Source organism: Topomyia yanbarensis, chromosome 2, assembly GCF_030247195.1.
Source record: "Topomyia yanbarensis strain Yona2022 chromosome 2, ASM3024719v1, whole genome shotgun sequence".
NCBI lineage: Eukaryota > Metazoa > Arthropoda > Insecta > Diptera > Culicidae > Topomyia > Topomyia yanbarensis.
In genome coordinates this window covers 118,530,483-118,546,704 of record NC_080671.1, presented here as the reverse complement: position 1 = coordinate 118,546,704, position 16,222 = coordinate 118,530,483, and the positions used below count along the sequence as shown (strand labels likewise).

Sequence of the window (16,222 nt, the reverse complement as noted above, 5' to 3'; positions counted from 1 at the left end):
AATCGCATTAGTTTCATTTTAAAAAAATCAATATGTAATCCCCTAGTTTTAAGCAATTTAAAATGTAAAACAAAACAAAATTGGCACCTTTAAGCTAACGCAACGTGCCTTATCAAATAAACGATTTGAATAAAAAAAAAAAAAACATAGCTGTCAAGCAGTCGCAGCATGAACACACATAGACACAGTTATGCCCTGTTTTTCAAAGTAAAGAAGTGATGATTCAAGATCTCACGATTTTGGAAACAATACGTTTTGCTTGAATAGAATGTTCCCTTCGCTCCTTTACACTGCGATAGAACCACCCCAACGCGAATTCGTTTGATCGTTTGCCGAAACCAACTAGTAATGCTGAAAAGTTTGCAAAATTAATCGCAAACGGCACCAGCCAGCGGTATCCAGCACTGCTCCTGCTGCTGCTGTTGCTAGATACCTCAAAGCAAAAGAGTGAACCTCATTAATTTTGCAAAAACTTTGCACGCTGCGGAAAGTATGCATTTACAGCAACATTTTAGTCGGCAACGAACATCCGAACCACGCAATGTTTATTGGTGTGGATAAGCTCGCCGGGAAATGTGTCTAGTAGTGTCGGTCGGTTCGTGGGTTGGGCAACTGCGGTGGATTGTGTGTCCAAACTATATTCCAGTTCAATTTGAATAATCAACATGGAGAGCGGTGCAATGCTTTGCGTACTATAAGCCGATAGTTTTTGGCAAACGCATCTGCTCCTTTACTGATGAGTGGGATCACCATATTCATAAATGGTCAGTGTTAGCCAACGCGGACCAAGCGTCGTTGGGAGATACATGACCAAAACGCTATCATAGCCAACATACCACTAGCAACACGCATATTTATTTTTGATAATTCAACGAGTTATAGAAATTAAGTAAGTAACCTCTAAATTTCTTTGTTAATGGTATATTATCGAAAAATGAATTTTGGCATGAAAACTCCCAGAAGAAAATATGGCACTCAATCCGGTAAAGCTTAATACAGGCATTATACGGACACATTAACCGCACTCAAGGCGAGATCAAAGGCCACCATTTAATTCAAAAAACATTAATTTCATATAGAATGTGTGACTAAATTTCAAACGAACACACGAAAGTCTGTCCCGGACGTGATCCAGTCGTCTAGTACGGGCGAACGATAAAATTAAACGTTCGGTAGTTGATATGTGGCTTGGAAAGTTAGTAGCCGTCACAACATAGCCGGTTTTTGTTGTTTTTGATAAAAGGTTGAGTTTGTTACGGGTTCCTTTGTTGGCAGCTGCCAGTGGCATTCGGCTTTCGCGTTGCCAAAAAAGAATTTTGAAGGTTTGGTCCCGCTTATGCGCAGATAAATACTGTTTATTCAACGTTACAACAATCCACATAAGCTAGGACTGAACTGTAATATAATATAATATAATATAATATAATATAATATAATATAATATAATATAATATAATATAATATAATATAATATAATATAATATAATATAATATAATATAATATAATATAATATAATATAATATAATATAATATAATATAATATAATATAATATAATATAATATAATATAATATAATATAATATAATATAATATAATATAATATAATATAATATAATATAATATAATATAATATAATATAATATAATATAATATAATATAATATAATATAATATAATATAATATAATATAATATAATATGGACAACTTCGGCGGAACCGGAAGCTTCGGGAAAGTGGTTATGTTCTTGAGTTGAATTCACATCTGCTTCTCTGAAATGTCAGACTCGATTTTCACAAAATCAGTCTCAAATAAAAGCTAGAATATTCCTATTGAATGCTGTTGAATTCTCTTTGAATCGGAGATCTGGTTGCTGTGTTACAGGTTGAAGTATGCGGCCACATGCGAAATTTCCATATAAACCGGTAATCAATATATGTATAAATGATGCAAAAATAATAAAAATGAGTTACAAATTGCTTGAAATTGTTGGCCGACACTCTCATACCATTCGATTCACTTCGTTGAGTTCGGAAAACATGTGCATTCGTATGTGTGTATGTCTGTGTGTGACCAACAATTGCGCATCGGTTACTCGGAGATGACCGAACCGATTTTCTCAAAACAAGTCTCAAATAGAAGGTATAATATGCAGTTCGGTGTAGTATCGCCCCCCCCCCCCACTTGCCCTAACACCTCCATCTTTCAATCATCCCCCTCCTCTTGGTCACCCTCGCACCCGCATTAGAGTATTGCAAAAAAAGACTCATTTTTTAAATCTTAAAGGCCTCCTATTGTGAAAATAGCAAAGTAAACTCAGATACCAAATTTCATATCATTTGGACAATTTTAGACCTCCGCCCACTTTGTTTGAAGTTTTTGACATTGGTTTCATGGGAAAATACAGTGTGTCCTACATTTATACGTTCACCCTAATTTCTCAGCATAACTTTTTTTTCTATTCAAACAAACTGCACCATTTTTTTAGCGTTTGTCTTGAAGCTTAATCAACGATGTTTCTCGAAATTTAGAAGCCCTGGTGCGTTTTGTTCGTTTGTTATGGTAGTTTAAGTGAAAAAGTGATGTCACATATTTATAAGTTCACCTTACTTTTTTGGATTTCTCATATAGAATGGATAGGGTGATGAGCCTATTTTGGCACCATTAGGGAAAAGAAGCCATATTATCTATAACCTTTCTCAGAATGAAGTATCAGTGTACTGTTTCTTAAACATCTATATAATGCTTTTTTAGCAGAATTGCCTAAATTTTCAGCATAAATGAAAATAAATGTTCCATTCTGTGCATCTATTCCCACCTCAACGATCCAATTATCGCCTCATGGGTGTGCCAATTTCCACCTCATCGAAAAACAATCTAGTTGAAACGCAATGCCTCATATTCCATTTGTGTCGATTCTAACTAGGTATGCAGATCATGGACGCCAACGTGTGATTTGTAAAACGAATCATTCTGCTTTTTTCAGCCGATCAAAACAAACGTAAACATCACGCACATCAATGAAACTCATCAGCTGTTAGTAAAAGAGCGCCCAGAATTGCGCACACAGAAAAAAACCATTCGAAGGTTAGCTACTGGAATGACAAGTTTCACATCACACATTGCTTTCTCCCGATCCGAATTGTATGTGCAGATGAAAATAAAATATCTGCAATCAACAATTAGCTGAATAACTTGAAGTAATTGATTACTTATACCTGAAATTGCATTACATTATATTTACAAGTTCATGTTTTGGTTTGGTCGCACTGGTGATTCTTTTCTGTATGATGGATACAAAAAGTTGGTTTTGATTGTGGTAGTGTATCAGCAAAACATGCCAATAATAGAAACCCCCGTATTTAGTTTTATCCTATTATAACACTAGGCCTATTCTAGTGTTTGACGAGTGATTTTAAAGTGAAATTATCGTAAAAAGGTTCTCCAGCTAAAATAAAGGTATGTATCAGTGCAATGTTTAGTATATTTGTGCTTGAATAACGGAAATAAGGTGATTTTGTTTTAATTAAAAGTTGGATTTAGAGGATAGTTCTTAATACATATGTGCACAACAAATAAAGAATATAACTTGAGCTTATTTTTTCTCACCTGTTTTAGCCAAATCGATAGTGTCATTATCTCATATGCTTGGTTCGAAACCAAGGGGTACGAAATAGGGTCACAATAGGCTCTACTGCCATAATAGGCACATAACCCTATATCCATATATGCAATTAATCTGAACATCGTCAACCTAATCCCGGTCTATCCACCAATCACACACCATCCTTCTCTAAACCCACCGTTCCTCATCAATTACCACTCCCCCCCTCCCCCTCGAAGAAAATTTCCTAGTTCCTCCTAAATAAACTTCCCTAGTAGGTCTGTAAAACCAGTGAAAAATTTGGTTTGAACTGATTTTGAGTTTGAAAACTACTTTAAAATTGAAAATAATTTAAAATTTGTTAACAAGTTGAAACTTTTTGGCGGAGTCCGGACCTCCCAACCCTCCTCCTGGATCCGCTGCTGGGTTCAAGTGTTTCAGCTACGACACATAGCTTCTCAAGTTCGTGGCTATCGATCCATTGTATGTATGTACATTTCCACCATTATATTGAACATAACCAGCCATGGAAACGTACACGAAAAAACCAGTCAAAAATTCATGAACAAAAGGTCACAATTTTGTGAACTGAACATTTTACGAAAACCGTGACCCAGCTCCTGAAATTATGAATAATTAACCTCGAATTCATGAAACTATTTGTATTTTCAAAAAACTAGTTCGCCCCGAATATATACATGGCGTTACATTAGAATGTTTGGTTAGGGTACTGTTGTTGTTCCCTTGACATGTTTAGTTTTTGTTGTGATTCTAGTTCATGATTTGGGAATATACAGCCGACAGTCAAATGATGTTCATGATTTCAAGAGCCTATTCGCGATTCTTGTGATTTTTCATCACGTTATTGTGCTATCTTATTCATGAGTTTACTATCGCATATTTCTGTCAGACTACCGGGATTAAAATTCATGATTTCAGTATCTTATTCGCGATTTTTGTAATTTATTTTCACGTTATTGTGATATTTTAGTTATGAGTAGAGTGATTCATGTTCATGATTTCAGGATCTAAGTCGCGATTTTTGTAACTGCTGTTCATGTTATAGTAATATTTTTGTCATATACAGGGTGTTTGGTTCATGGTTAAGAATCTCTCGAGAAGTGATTGACTGTCATATTTGTAGAAAAAAATTGTTCTACACATACCCTCAAATCTCAATCGTTACAGAGTTATTGAACTTTTTGTGTAAAAAACTTATTTGTCTTAAAATACCTCTAACTTTAAAAGTATACTTTATATTTTAAATGTTTTAGTTTCATTCGAAAGGTGAGAAAATTTCCTATTGAATGGTGTTTTCATATCTATTAGTTAATTAGTTTTATTTACCTTTTAGCTGTAAAGTAGTTAAAAGTTAGTGTTTTTGAGGAGGTTTTTGCTAATTTTCTCGAAATAATGAAGAATGATTATAGCAACATCCTTTATCCAAAAGCTGGGTTTTAGGACGATTCATAATTTGTTCTTGGACGTCATACTCCTATCTCTTCTCATTTATTTGTAATTTCATTACCATACTTTTCCTGTAACCGACTTGCAAGTGCTTAAAAGACTCTAATCTAAAAAATATGCTTTATATCGTTATTTACAAGATTTCATTGGAAGGCTGAGAAAATGTCTTTTAGTTAAGTGTACTAAATGATTTTTTACTAACGAAATAACTCAAAATTTGTGTTTTTGGAGAGTTTTTTAATTATTCTAATTATTAATCAACAAAATTTATCGTTACTCTTGTTCATTTGATGCCCCTTAATGTTCTCTATAACTTTTTATTTGACGCTTTGTCTATATCTCTTTTCATTTTGTTGCTATTTAATAGTTAACACAGCATGACCTAGCCACAAATGTAGTGGGTTCGAAATCGTTATTTTTGCATATGAAACGATGTGATAAAAACGATTTTGCGTCGAAACCAAAAGAGATAATTGGATGGAATCAAAGGAAGAACTGTAGAACTTGCTGAGATGCATTATTTCCATGATAATAATGGTGATGTTTATTATTTACTAATTATCGAAAATTATCGAAAATGTTAATAATAGCACTAACTTTAAACTAATTTACTTCTAAAAGAACACTAAATTCACTTAACTGAAAGGTATTGATACATTTTTCTCTGTGAAATTTTCCTGGCTTTCGAATAAAAAGAAAAAAAAGTACAATAAGTGCCATACTTTTTCAATTAGAGCAGGTATTAGTGAAAATGAGATAAAAATATCCAAGTTGAATAACCCAAACTCATGAAAATAAGAAAAGGTAAGTGTATCATGTCAGAGAACGAATTATGCAGCTCTTCAAGACTAACGATCTGGATTATTAAAATGATGAGGTTAACTATTAGGATTTTCAAGAAATGAACGAAAAATCGATTAAAATTGTTTAATTTTCAATAAATTACTTTGAAAAGGCTACTTATACTCATTTACTGAAACATGTGACGACATCGCTCAATGCAAAATTTTCTCACCTTTCCAGTGAACCTAAAATATTTGAAATACAATGTATACTTTTTGAGTTAGAGGTATTTTAAGACAAATAAGTTTTTAACACAAAAAGTTCAATAACTTTGTAATGGTTGAGATTTGATGGTATGTGTAGAACAATTTTTTTCTCCAAATATGACAGTCAAACACTCCTCGAGAGGTTCGCAACCATGAACCAAACACCCTGTATAGAGTAATTCATGTTCATAATTTCAGGATCTTAGTCATAATTTTCGTAATGTCTGTTCATGTTATCGTAAATTTGACACGAAGATTAATATGACTAATGTTCATGATATCAGAAATTTTACTATGGTATTCGTAAATTTTCTACGTCTAATTGTGATCTATTTCTTTTTGGTTACTATCGGTTTTTTATTCGGACTAACCTGACAATATGAACTGGATCATAAAAATATGACTGATTCGCGATATCTTGTTCTGTAAATTATATCACGCACATTATTTGGGATTCTCAGCGCAGTTTTAATTTTCTACCGAGACATCACCATTAACCTTATCAAACGAATAACGATGTTCGAGGTCCTAATAGTTTTTTTTATATCTAATGCTCGTGTCTATTACTATGGTCGCTAGCAGCTGGACATTTCATAAAACAGTGCATGGAATAAAAAATATTCCATGAATAATTCTCCAAATTTTGTGAGAGTTCACGTGAAAATTTCATTATCATGTTGCATAAAATTGTAAATGATTAGCGATATCTTCTAAATATCACCAGCACACAAAATAGATTGTAAATCATGTACTAGGCATCATGAACCAGATCACGAATACATGAATAATATTTGATGATTTTGTGAACTATTTCACGAGCACGGATATTGGATCGTACCTAATATAATAAAGATCATGAATTAGTTCACGAGTATTGAATGGATTCATGAATAAAATTTTGAATTTCGTGAAATAGTTCACGAGAACATATCCAGAATACTGTGATTTTGTGAGCTAAGACTCCTATATCTATTAAAATCATCATGAGCCAACCTTTGGTTTTGTGACATAAACTTGTGAACTAGTTCGCGTACTGGAAATCACATTAGAAATAGCTTGGCGGAAACCGTGACACAAAACAAAATCAAAAACTTTCACTAAAATAATCGTTATTCGGGCGTTATTGAAGGGAAATTGAAAATTATTATGAAACACATGATTTTTGTTAATGGTCATGTTTCCATAACGTAAAAACGTGATTGTTTTGGGTTTGGGTTTTGTGAACAATTCTTTCCGTGTAGTTTGGATAAATGAGAAAGGCACAATTGCACCACTAGGTGGATTAAAACAGGTTTTTTAAATAGCATTCAGATTTAGAACGATGTAGGTCAAATGTATATTTGAAAGAATGCTTTATCTTGTTTGCTAAAGTTAAAAACGCAACAGATATTTTCTTGTCTTTCAAGAGGGATAATTCCTTGAAAGTATATAACAAGAATACCAAAATATTTTGAGGCGTCCATGGACATTCCAGAAGACAAAATTGAACTATTGTCGGCCGTTAGAGCACCAATAATCCCTGTGCATCTAGTCAAAAATTCACTGTCTTATCGAGATTGTCTTACATCTGACTAGCTGTGAACGGTTATAGCAGCTTACATATTTGAGCTTTGCGGGAATATTATCTAAAGACCTGACTGTTCTGATTTTGTCACACAATCATAGTAGAGTAAAGCCATGTCAAGTGATCCTCGAATTTTTCGCAAAATCACCGATTTTCATGAGGTATAATTTATTGTATAGGGATTATGGTGATTAGCTTTTGGTATAAATATTTCGTTACAATTCCTTTTTTTCTTTAAGATATTAACCCTTAAACTTTATTGCATGATAAAATTGAAAATTTTGTATCTCAAAAACTACTGAAGATAATTCAATGAATTTTTGCACACTTATGGAATGATATTTGCACTATCTTATAAAAATGTTTTTGTTTTATAATTGTGTAAATAACGGTACTTTGCATCTATTTAAAGTTTTCAGTTGTATTTCTTCTTGTGTTCTTCACGCTAAAAATTTTCAAAACTTATGTCAAATTATGCAAAAATCTTTTACCTTCAATAATCTGTATTTATAATTTTTCATTTTTGTTCCTATCGAGAGTTATAGAGGATTTTGTAACTGTGCGCTGTTTCAACGCATGGCCCATTTTGATGCAACCCGCGAGAACGTACATATTGGCAATGCCGCACGTCGCAACGTCCTAATGCGCATCGCTTTGAAGGAGCGTATCTCATGTTCAAAATTGGCATCTCTGAGATTAAAGCAAAAAGACAAGCTTTTCTTTATGGATAATTGAAAGTGAATGTTTTCTGAGTAATTTGCATGCTCTTTAGCGTTATTATATTGTTCAAGAGTTATTTAATTTTCTGTCACTCAATACCTCGGACAAGTGCGCTCGGTTATTGCCAGCCGATGAGCAAAGTTGAGCAGTGGGCATGTTTTAATCTGCGTTAGCATATTTTTCACAAATTGACATACTTCACCACGTTTTATTTTCACTTGGTTCTGTCTAAGAGGTAGATTGTGAATCTTTTCTTAAATCCACATAGCGCCTTTTCAGCCATGCGTCATCGGGTCGTGCGTTAAATTACGCGCTCATTTAATTTGCATCAGTGCGAGTGAGAAAACGTTTTGACGTTTGTTTTTGTTTCGATCGCACTTGGGTGTTTCCCATATAGAGAGAACTGGACGAAATGCTATATTATCTCAAGATATACAATATTTGCTCAAAAAAACATTCGATTGATTTATGTTATAAATATGGGTCGATCACACGAATGATGTATTCCGTTAAAAAAAAATCATAAATATGTTCGTCGTATCTTGTTTTTATGGCATCCATGTGGAGTGATAAATTTAAAAATTATATTGGTCAACACATGTGTAGCATATGTCGTAATGGGCGCAAAAAATACAACGAAAATAAATATGGACATGAGCAAAACACAATTTTCCTTAAATTTTCGATTTTACATCCAATGTTTATAGTAATGGGTTCCACTATGACGCGTTTAAAATATAGGAAAATTTACGCGTTTAATTTTTCTTCTTATAGTGTTTGCCAAAGTAATGGAACTGGAATATTCGATGACTCAACAGGTACATGCGGAAAACTGTAACGAGGATTTTGAAATATAGATCGTTGATGAATAATTGAAATTCGACAAAAATAAATAATATCGTACCAGAACTTGGAGAACCACCAATCAACAGAATTAACAGAAGCAATAGTGATAAAAAACCCCAACATCGATGCGATTGAACAACAGATTTTATGTAAACTTTTTTCAAAAGACACATCGTTGTTCACTCGGTGAAAATAAAAACGTGAAATAAAATGCTGTTGGCACAAGATTTTCCACTTTCATATAGTAATGTTGTAGACTAAAAAAGAATTTGGATATAACGTAGATGTATTTTGACTAACAAAAGTGTTTTTAAAGATGTTAATCGTTAGTAGCATTAAATTATAATAATAAAAAATATATTTAACAACGATAATTTTCGTTGTGCACTTCAGTCAAAAAAATTTAACGCATCTCAAAATATCCGGAAAAAAATTACCTTCGATAATTCGTATTGAAAAGTTTGCCCTTTTGCGCCAATCGAGAGATATGGTTTCTTTTAGTCATGCGATGCGCACTTCCTACACGATGCGCTTTCTGACGTAGTGACGTGCGACGTTGCCAATATGAACGTTCTCGCGAGCTGCATCAAAGTGGGCCGTGCGTTGAAACAGCGCACTGTTACAAAATCCTCCATAACTCTCGATAGGAACAAAAATGAAAAATTATAAATACAGATTATTGAAGGTGAAAGATTGCCGCATAACTTAACATACGTTTTGAAATTTTTTAGCGTGAAGAACACAAGAAAAAATACAATTGAAAATTTTAAATAGATGCAAAGTACCGTTATTCACGCAATTATAAAGTAAAAATATTTTTATAAGATAGTGCAAATATCATGCCATAAGTGTGCAAAAATTCATTGAATTATCTTCAGTAGTTTTTGAGATATAAAATTTTCAATTTTATCATGCAATAAAGTTTAAGGGTTAATATCTTAAAGAAAAAAAGGAATTGTAACGAAATATTTATACCAAAAGCTATTCACCATAATCCCTATACAATAAAATATACCTCATGAAGATCGGTGATTTTGCGAAAAATTCGAGGATCACTTGACATGGCTTTACTCAGTAGACTTAGTGAAATGCGTACGTCATTCTGGCTCTAGGGTACCCAAAACAATCCCCGTCTTCGAAAGGATCGCACTGATTCCATGTTGCTTAGTTCGAGTTTCTAGCTTTGAGGCAGTCCTGCAAATAAAATTACACTCCAATTTTCATGTGACCCACCCGAAACTTTCGCGCTGTGCTTTATCCGTTATTGAAAGCGATTCTTTTCATCCGTTTGTTTATTATTTCATATTTTCAGAAGGTCGGCTTCATCGCGTTGGGCCTCGGAATGTTCATCTCCGTCTTGTTTGGATTTATTTTCGGTTTGATCCTGGGCACAACCGACATGCCGTGGGGCTTCGGCGACTTTCCGACCGAGGAAATGAAGGGGCGGTAAGTAGCGGACAGATTTATTTGGCACGTTTTTAGGATCATTGATTTTCCATGGCGACGACGACGACGACGGTGGTAATCGGTTTGCTGAGATTCATTGGAATTACTGGTCCCAGTGGCGAGGTGCATACTGAAAATGGTTGCTAAATAATTGAAATTAGGAATTCTCATTGCTCACCAGTAGATTGCGAAATTATGGCAGTGTTAAATTTCTTAGTCAAACATAAAGCTCACCGGTTGAGGCAAACCAAAAGTCGGCAGGATCCATCGGGTGAGGATACGTAGAAAATTAATTAAAAGAAAATACGTAGGATTATGTATATTTAACACAGGAATGGAATGTGAAAATTCTGCCCACAGAGCAAACGAAAAGAGGTTTGTCCCAGTTTGCGCTAGTGCTGCTAGCTATACATTAGTTTTCCAGTGAAAATTCATTATGCTTTCTAAAGCATTTGTAATTGTTCCTTTCGGAATTAGCTGGCAATAAAAGCATCAATGGATGAAATTTAGATACGTTTAAAATTTAACGTCGCTTATTTTGATAGAGTGAGGTGTGCTTGGGTTGAATGTTTGGGGATATCTTATGGTATGAAAATGTGGTTCAGTAGGACTTATTAATTTACTACAGTGCGTTTCAGTAGTCGGCTTCTCTTCTTTAAAACTTCATCTGAATATCATCTGTTTCACTCAAAGGGGTTTTTCCATACCTAAAAATATCAAGTAATGAATTAATAAATAAATAAACTAAAATTAAAATTGAAGATCATCTGTTTCGAACTTAAAATTTTGTCGTGCATTTGTTGATTTTTTATAAATTTTTGAAACGATGTAAAACAGTCTTTTCTGTGGGCTTAGACTTGTCTAGAATAATGGAAAGATGGATAGCAGTCTGTGGTTAGGAATCCTTCTGGTTCAGAGCCTGAATTTACCACGAATGGAACCACCGGCCCGGCGTCAAATAAAAGAATTGCAAAAGTGCAAGCGAAATTCCAATTAGTATAACAATTTCCTCGAATCATTTAGATCAAACAAAAGCGAGAGCAAAATACACAAGCAAAAATTCATCCTTATTGGCGTCGTCATGATCGAAAGCAAACTGCACGGATATTTCAATTTCATTTCTGTAAACATCGATTCCATTTTTTTAGCAATAAGTGATTATCTATCTATCGCTTTCTATCTGTTTAACTAACGTTTTTTTTTCTCTCTCGTAAATTCCTTCAACCAGTGGAAATGCTCGCTCACTGTGGATGGGAATTCTGTGGGCGCTTACATCTGGCAGTGGCGTTGCGGTTGCATTACTACAAGGGTCGGCTGGACCGCTGATCGGTGTGGCCATTTCGGCCTCCTTGTTGCCACCGGTCGTTAATTGTGTAAGTAGTTTTTGTTTTTTGTTTTATTCCGATTAAAGAGGATTTAACCGAAGGGTCATTCGCCTCTTTTGGGTTAGAAAAGTCTCTTTTTTTAAATTTCTAACCCTATGTGCGGGGTTGGGAATTGAACCCAGCTGAGCTGCGTACAAGGTAATCGATTAACCAACTACGCTGTTCTTCGTGCTATTCAGTGTATGTGTAATTTAGATTCATTTGATAAAACCTCGAAAAGTGGCCATGTTATATTATATTAAATGTTATATGTTATGTGTTATATTAAACCCTTTTTTGTGATGTCTTCCGTTTAATTAAACGGAAGAAATCGAAAAAAGCATTTTTTTTGTGCACTGGTGGCGAATTCTTCATAAAGAGCTGTCGGTAGTACTCTTATAGCCGTAAGCACAAAGCCGTACTAACTGTTTTTAAACCGGACTAACTTTTAAACCGGTCTAAAATATTTGGTAAGCTTTAATCAAACGATGCTGTCATTTATATGGCTGCGTTCTGATCTGCGTTACACGTCAATGTTAAAAAACAACAAATTCAAGTTAAAGAAAATGAGTAAATTCATTCCGATATTTTCTTGCAGTAAAATTTTGTCAACTTGTTGCCGATATGTTTCTGAACATAGAACTTTAACGTGTTGGATAGTTGAAAGTTGGCCGATGATGTACAGTACTTTGTAGTGACATAATATGCACAAAAGAAAATAAATTGATATACATATGCATGTTTTTATTCAGTTTGAATAGGCGCTCGTCGAGTTAGAGGTGGCTGAACCATCGGTTGTAATTGGTGCCATGATAGTTACTTCTCGACAAAAATATGATTACTGGTTAAAACCCAACTGTCAAAATTCTCTTTGAAAGGAAATTCCGGAGAAACCGTCGCTGGATAAACACAGTTCATAGCAGTTAATGGAAGAGAACATATTTCTTTTTTCTTTACTGCCAACATCTGTGATTGGCGAGTAACGGTTTGTCCAGAATTTCCATTCAAAGAGAATTTTGACAGTTGGCTTTTAAGCTTTTAAGGCCTGCGAATTAAAATTATACACGTTTTTCAGCGAGGTTTAAATAAGAAGTAAACAAAGACTTTGACAGAATGATCATTTATATTCACGAGCCTTATATTTTTTTTTTTTGCACTGTGGCAGACAGAATATAGATATATTTCTATAATGCATCAATGCAAATTGGAACGATTTTATTTGCTAACAAAATTTCTATGATTTTATGAATAAAATAATAAGTACATTAAAACATAAATGAGAGTTTAAAACATCCTAGCAATATATTTTTACCAACACCCTGTAACTATTTGTGCCGTTTATACGCAATTTTGCTTCAAACTAACTTATGATTATTACAACAACTGACAGAATCTTATACCTGTTATTATTTCTATAGAGTTAATTAATATTTTAATATGACGTATTCCATATTTATGTCGTATTCTTTTCTGATTCGCGGTTCAAGCAATGTTTTGGAATAACGTACCGGTTGTTCAGAACTATTGATGCATATGCCAAAAATCGAAATAAATATATTGATCACCGTTGTGTGTTCACAATAAATTTCAAAATATTTTGTGTTCAGATGTTTTATGTGATTTCATTCTTATTGGAACATTGCACATATTTAAAATCAATTATTTACTCTTAGCTTAAAGTATTTGTGGAGCTAATTTCTAAGCTGTTGTCTGATTCAATTTGCTAACCACGAGTGTAGGAAAATTCATAAAATATTGCATTTTACGATCTATATCCAATTATCATTTGTTTGGATCTATCCCCTAAAACAATAATTTTCTTCCGTTATTTACTTTCTTTGATGTGTGATACAATAGATATATGGGCAATAATTCGTCAAAATATGTTATCGATTTATATTAACGAATGAAATGGTCCCGCTTATTCTCTTAGCGATAAGCAAAAAGAAAAGAATCAAAACAATTCCTATTGTAGTTCTGCTTCTAATTCACAAAAACAACTTTGATCTGAATTGATTGAATTGATCTCAATTTATCCAAGTCTACTGTAACCCTTTGATGTGCAATTAGAATCAAGCGTGTAGAGAGAAGGAAAGAACGAATAAAAAAAATGCGGGTAGATAAACACGGTAAAAAAACTTTACCCATTTTAAGTATTCAAATTGCCCATTTTCGGAAGTTATTCGAACTGTCAAAAATGGGTATTTTTTGCTTCTAACAATGGGTGCTTTTTATTCATTTCACAACTACTCGATAAGATAATGTCAATGGATATACTGATTTTAATAATGAGTGAAAAGTCAAGAATTATTTTAAGCGAGTTAACCTGCAAACTAAGGTTCGTAGCGGAACCTGCAAATTACCGGCCTGCATCTGAGTACGTGGCGGAAACGGAACATTTCGGCAATGCTCGTAAAAACGGCTGTTTAAACTACTGAGGATGTTGCAAATATGCGCAAGTTTGGCATTTTTAGAGCAGCCAAAAGATCTAGCCACCAAAAATATATCCAGTTGGCAGTTTTATTTTGTTAAGTAGTTAAGGAGACAATAATGTGAAATGAATGTTATTTTATGTTTTTTTAATTCAGAAATAATTGTATTGACAGTATTTTTCATTCTGGCGCGATTTTCATAAATGGATATTTTTCACTCGTTTTGTTGCAACAGTTCTGCGAAAAATAAAGGGTAAAGCATACCCACGTTGACGTACAAGAGCTGTATTCATTTATGGATACGAACTCTTTACCCACTTAATGGGTTATTCCACTTTTATTGAAAATGCGTAGTTTTCGACGCATTAATTGGTATTTTATTTTATTAGTGTAGTTCGACCGTGCTTGTCTTTCCTACCTGATAAACTGGCTTATTTATTGCCATCTTTATTGCGAGCAAAGGGAGCCATATTTATCCAGAAGAAAGCCGAAGAGAGGATTGAAAATAACGAAATGTGTGCAGGAGAAGCATGAAATTTTTTTTCATATTTTTGTCTTCTTCCGGTAACATGATGCTGCCATTTGCATTGCTGCGTTCTGATCAGCAATACACGGCTATATTAAAAAACTGTGCAATAAAGTTAATTTAAAATTCACTGTTTATGCCATTTAATAGTCTGATTATCTCGAGAATATTTTTTATTGCTCAATAAAATGGTGAATCGACATCTTGTTGAATGGGATTTATAACATAAGTATTGTATCAAATAAAATAATTTTTTCGAGCAATTTCATCACAAGATGGCGGCTCTGCAGCATTTTCACCTCATGCGCGTTTTTGGAAGGGGTCCATGGTCGGAAATCTATCTCCTGTGATTTTTTACCTAGCGCCAAAAACTAAAGTTTTTCTGATTCCTTATGTCAATAGCGATGTACGTAGGATTTTTTCGATATTTTGATTTTATGCGAAATGGCGCAGTTTTGAGTGATAAAACGCAGAAAATGTCATAAAAATCTACACAAAATCGTTAATCAATAAAAAGGTAAGCAATAAAAAAATTAATCCTGCGTACGTGACTGGAGAAATCAATTTTGAATATACTGTGAAAATGTCAAAGCGACCAAAAATCATTTGTTCGAGTTACATTTCCGGCCAGTGGTTTCGAGAAAAACGCGGGTAAAGTTTGCAGTACATATGGGTTATACATAAGAAGCGTTGCGGCAAAATTGAAAATTTCTCGACAAACGTATGATTACGGCGTAAAAGCCAACTGTCAAAATTCTCTTTGAAAGGAAATTCCGGACAAACCGTTACTGGCTGAATACAGTTCACATCAGTTAATGAAAGAGAAAAATTTTCTCTTACGTTTACTACCAACGTTTGTGCTTGGTGAGTAACGGTTTGTCCAGAATTTCCTCTCAAAGTGAATTTTGACAGTTGGCTTATACGCCGTAATCATATGTTTGTCGAGATTTGTATATTTTTGAATTGTTTTCGTTCTCCATGTTTTGGGATATCATTATTTACATTCTAAAGCACATTTTAGACTAATAAATAGAAAATCGATTGCTTTAAAATTTTACAGTAGAGTAACCGCTTAAACAATTTATTATTTAAGATCCATAATTGACTAAAACGTTATTTTGCTAATAATGGTGCATACTATCGAGAACGTTATAGAGTTGTATTGTTAGGCGCTAGCCACTTCAAGGGCTTGAAGAGCTTCTCTAA

The 16,222-nt window shown here is 33.8% G+C and overlaps 2 protein-coding genes across 2 annotated transcripts in view; one reads left to right on the top strand and one right to left on the bottom strand.

Annotated features, from left to right (window-relative positions):
* LOC131679305 (uncharacterized) overlaps nt 1-16,222 on the bottom strand; it is a 615,352-nt gene that overhangs the window by 392,265 nt on the left and 206,865 nt on the right. The gene's annotated exons all lie outside the window — the stretch shown is intronic.
* Nucleotides 1-16,222, top strand: part of LOC131679306 (uncharacterized) — a 172,644-nt gene that overhangs the window by 79,355 nt on the left and 77,067 nt on the right. Inside the window, exons 7-8 of the mRNA XM_058960014.1 lie at nt 10,561-10,694; nt 11,923-12,067. Of these exons, the coding sequence (XP_058815997.1) occupies nt 10,561-10,694; nt 11,923-12,067 (279 nt within the window). The remainder of the gene's footprint in view (nt 1-10,560; nt 10,695-11,922; nt 12,068-16,222) is intronic.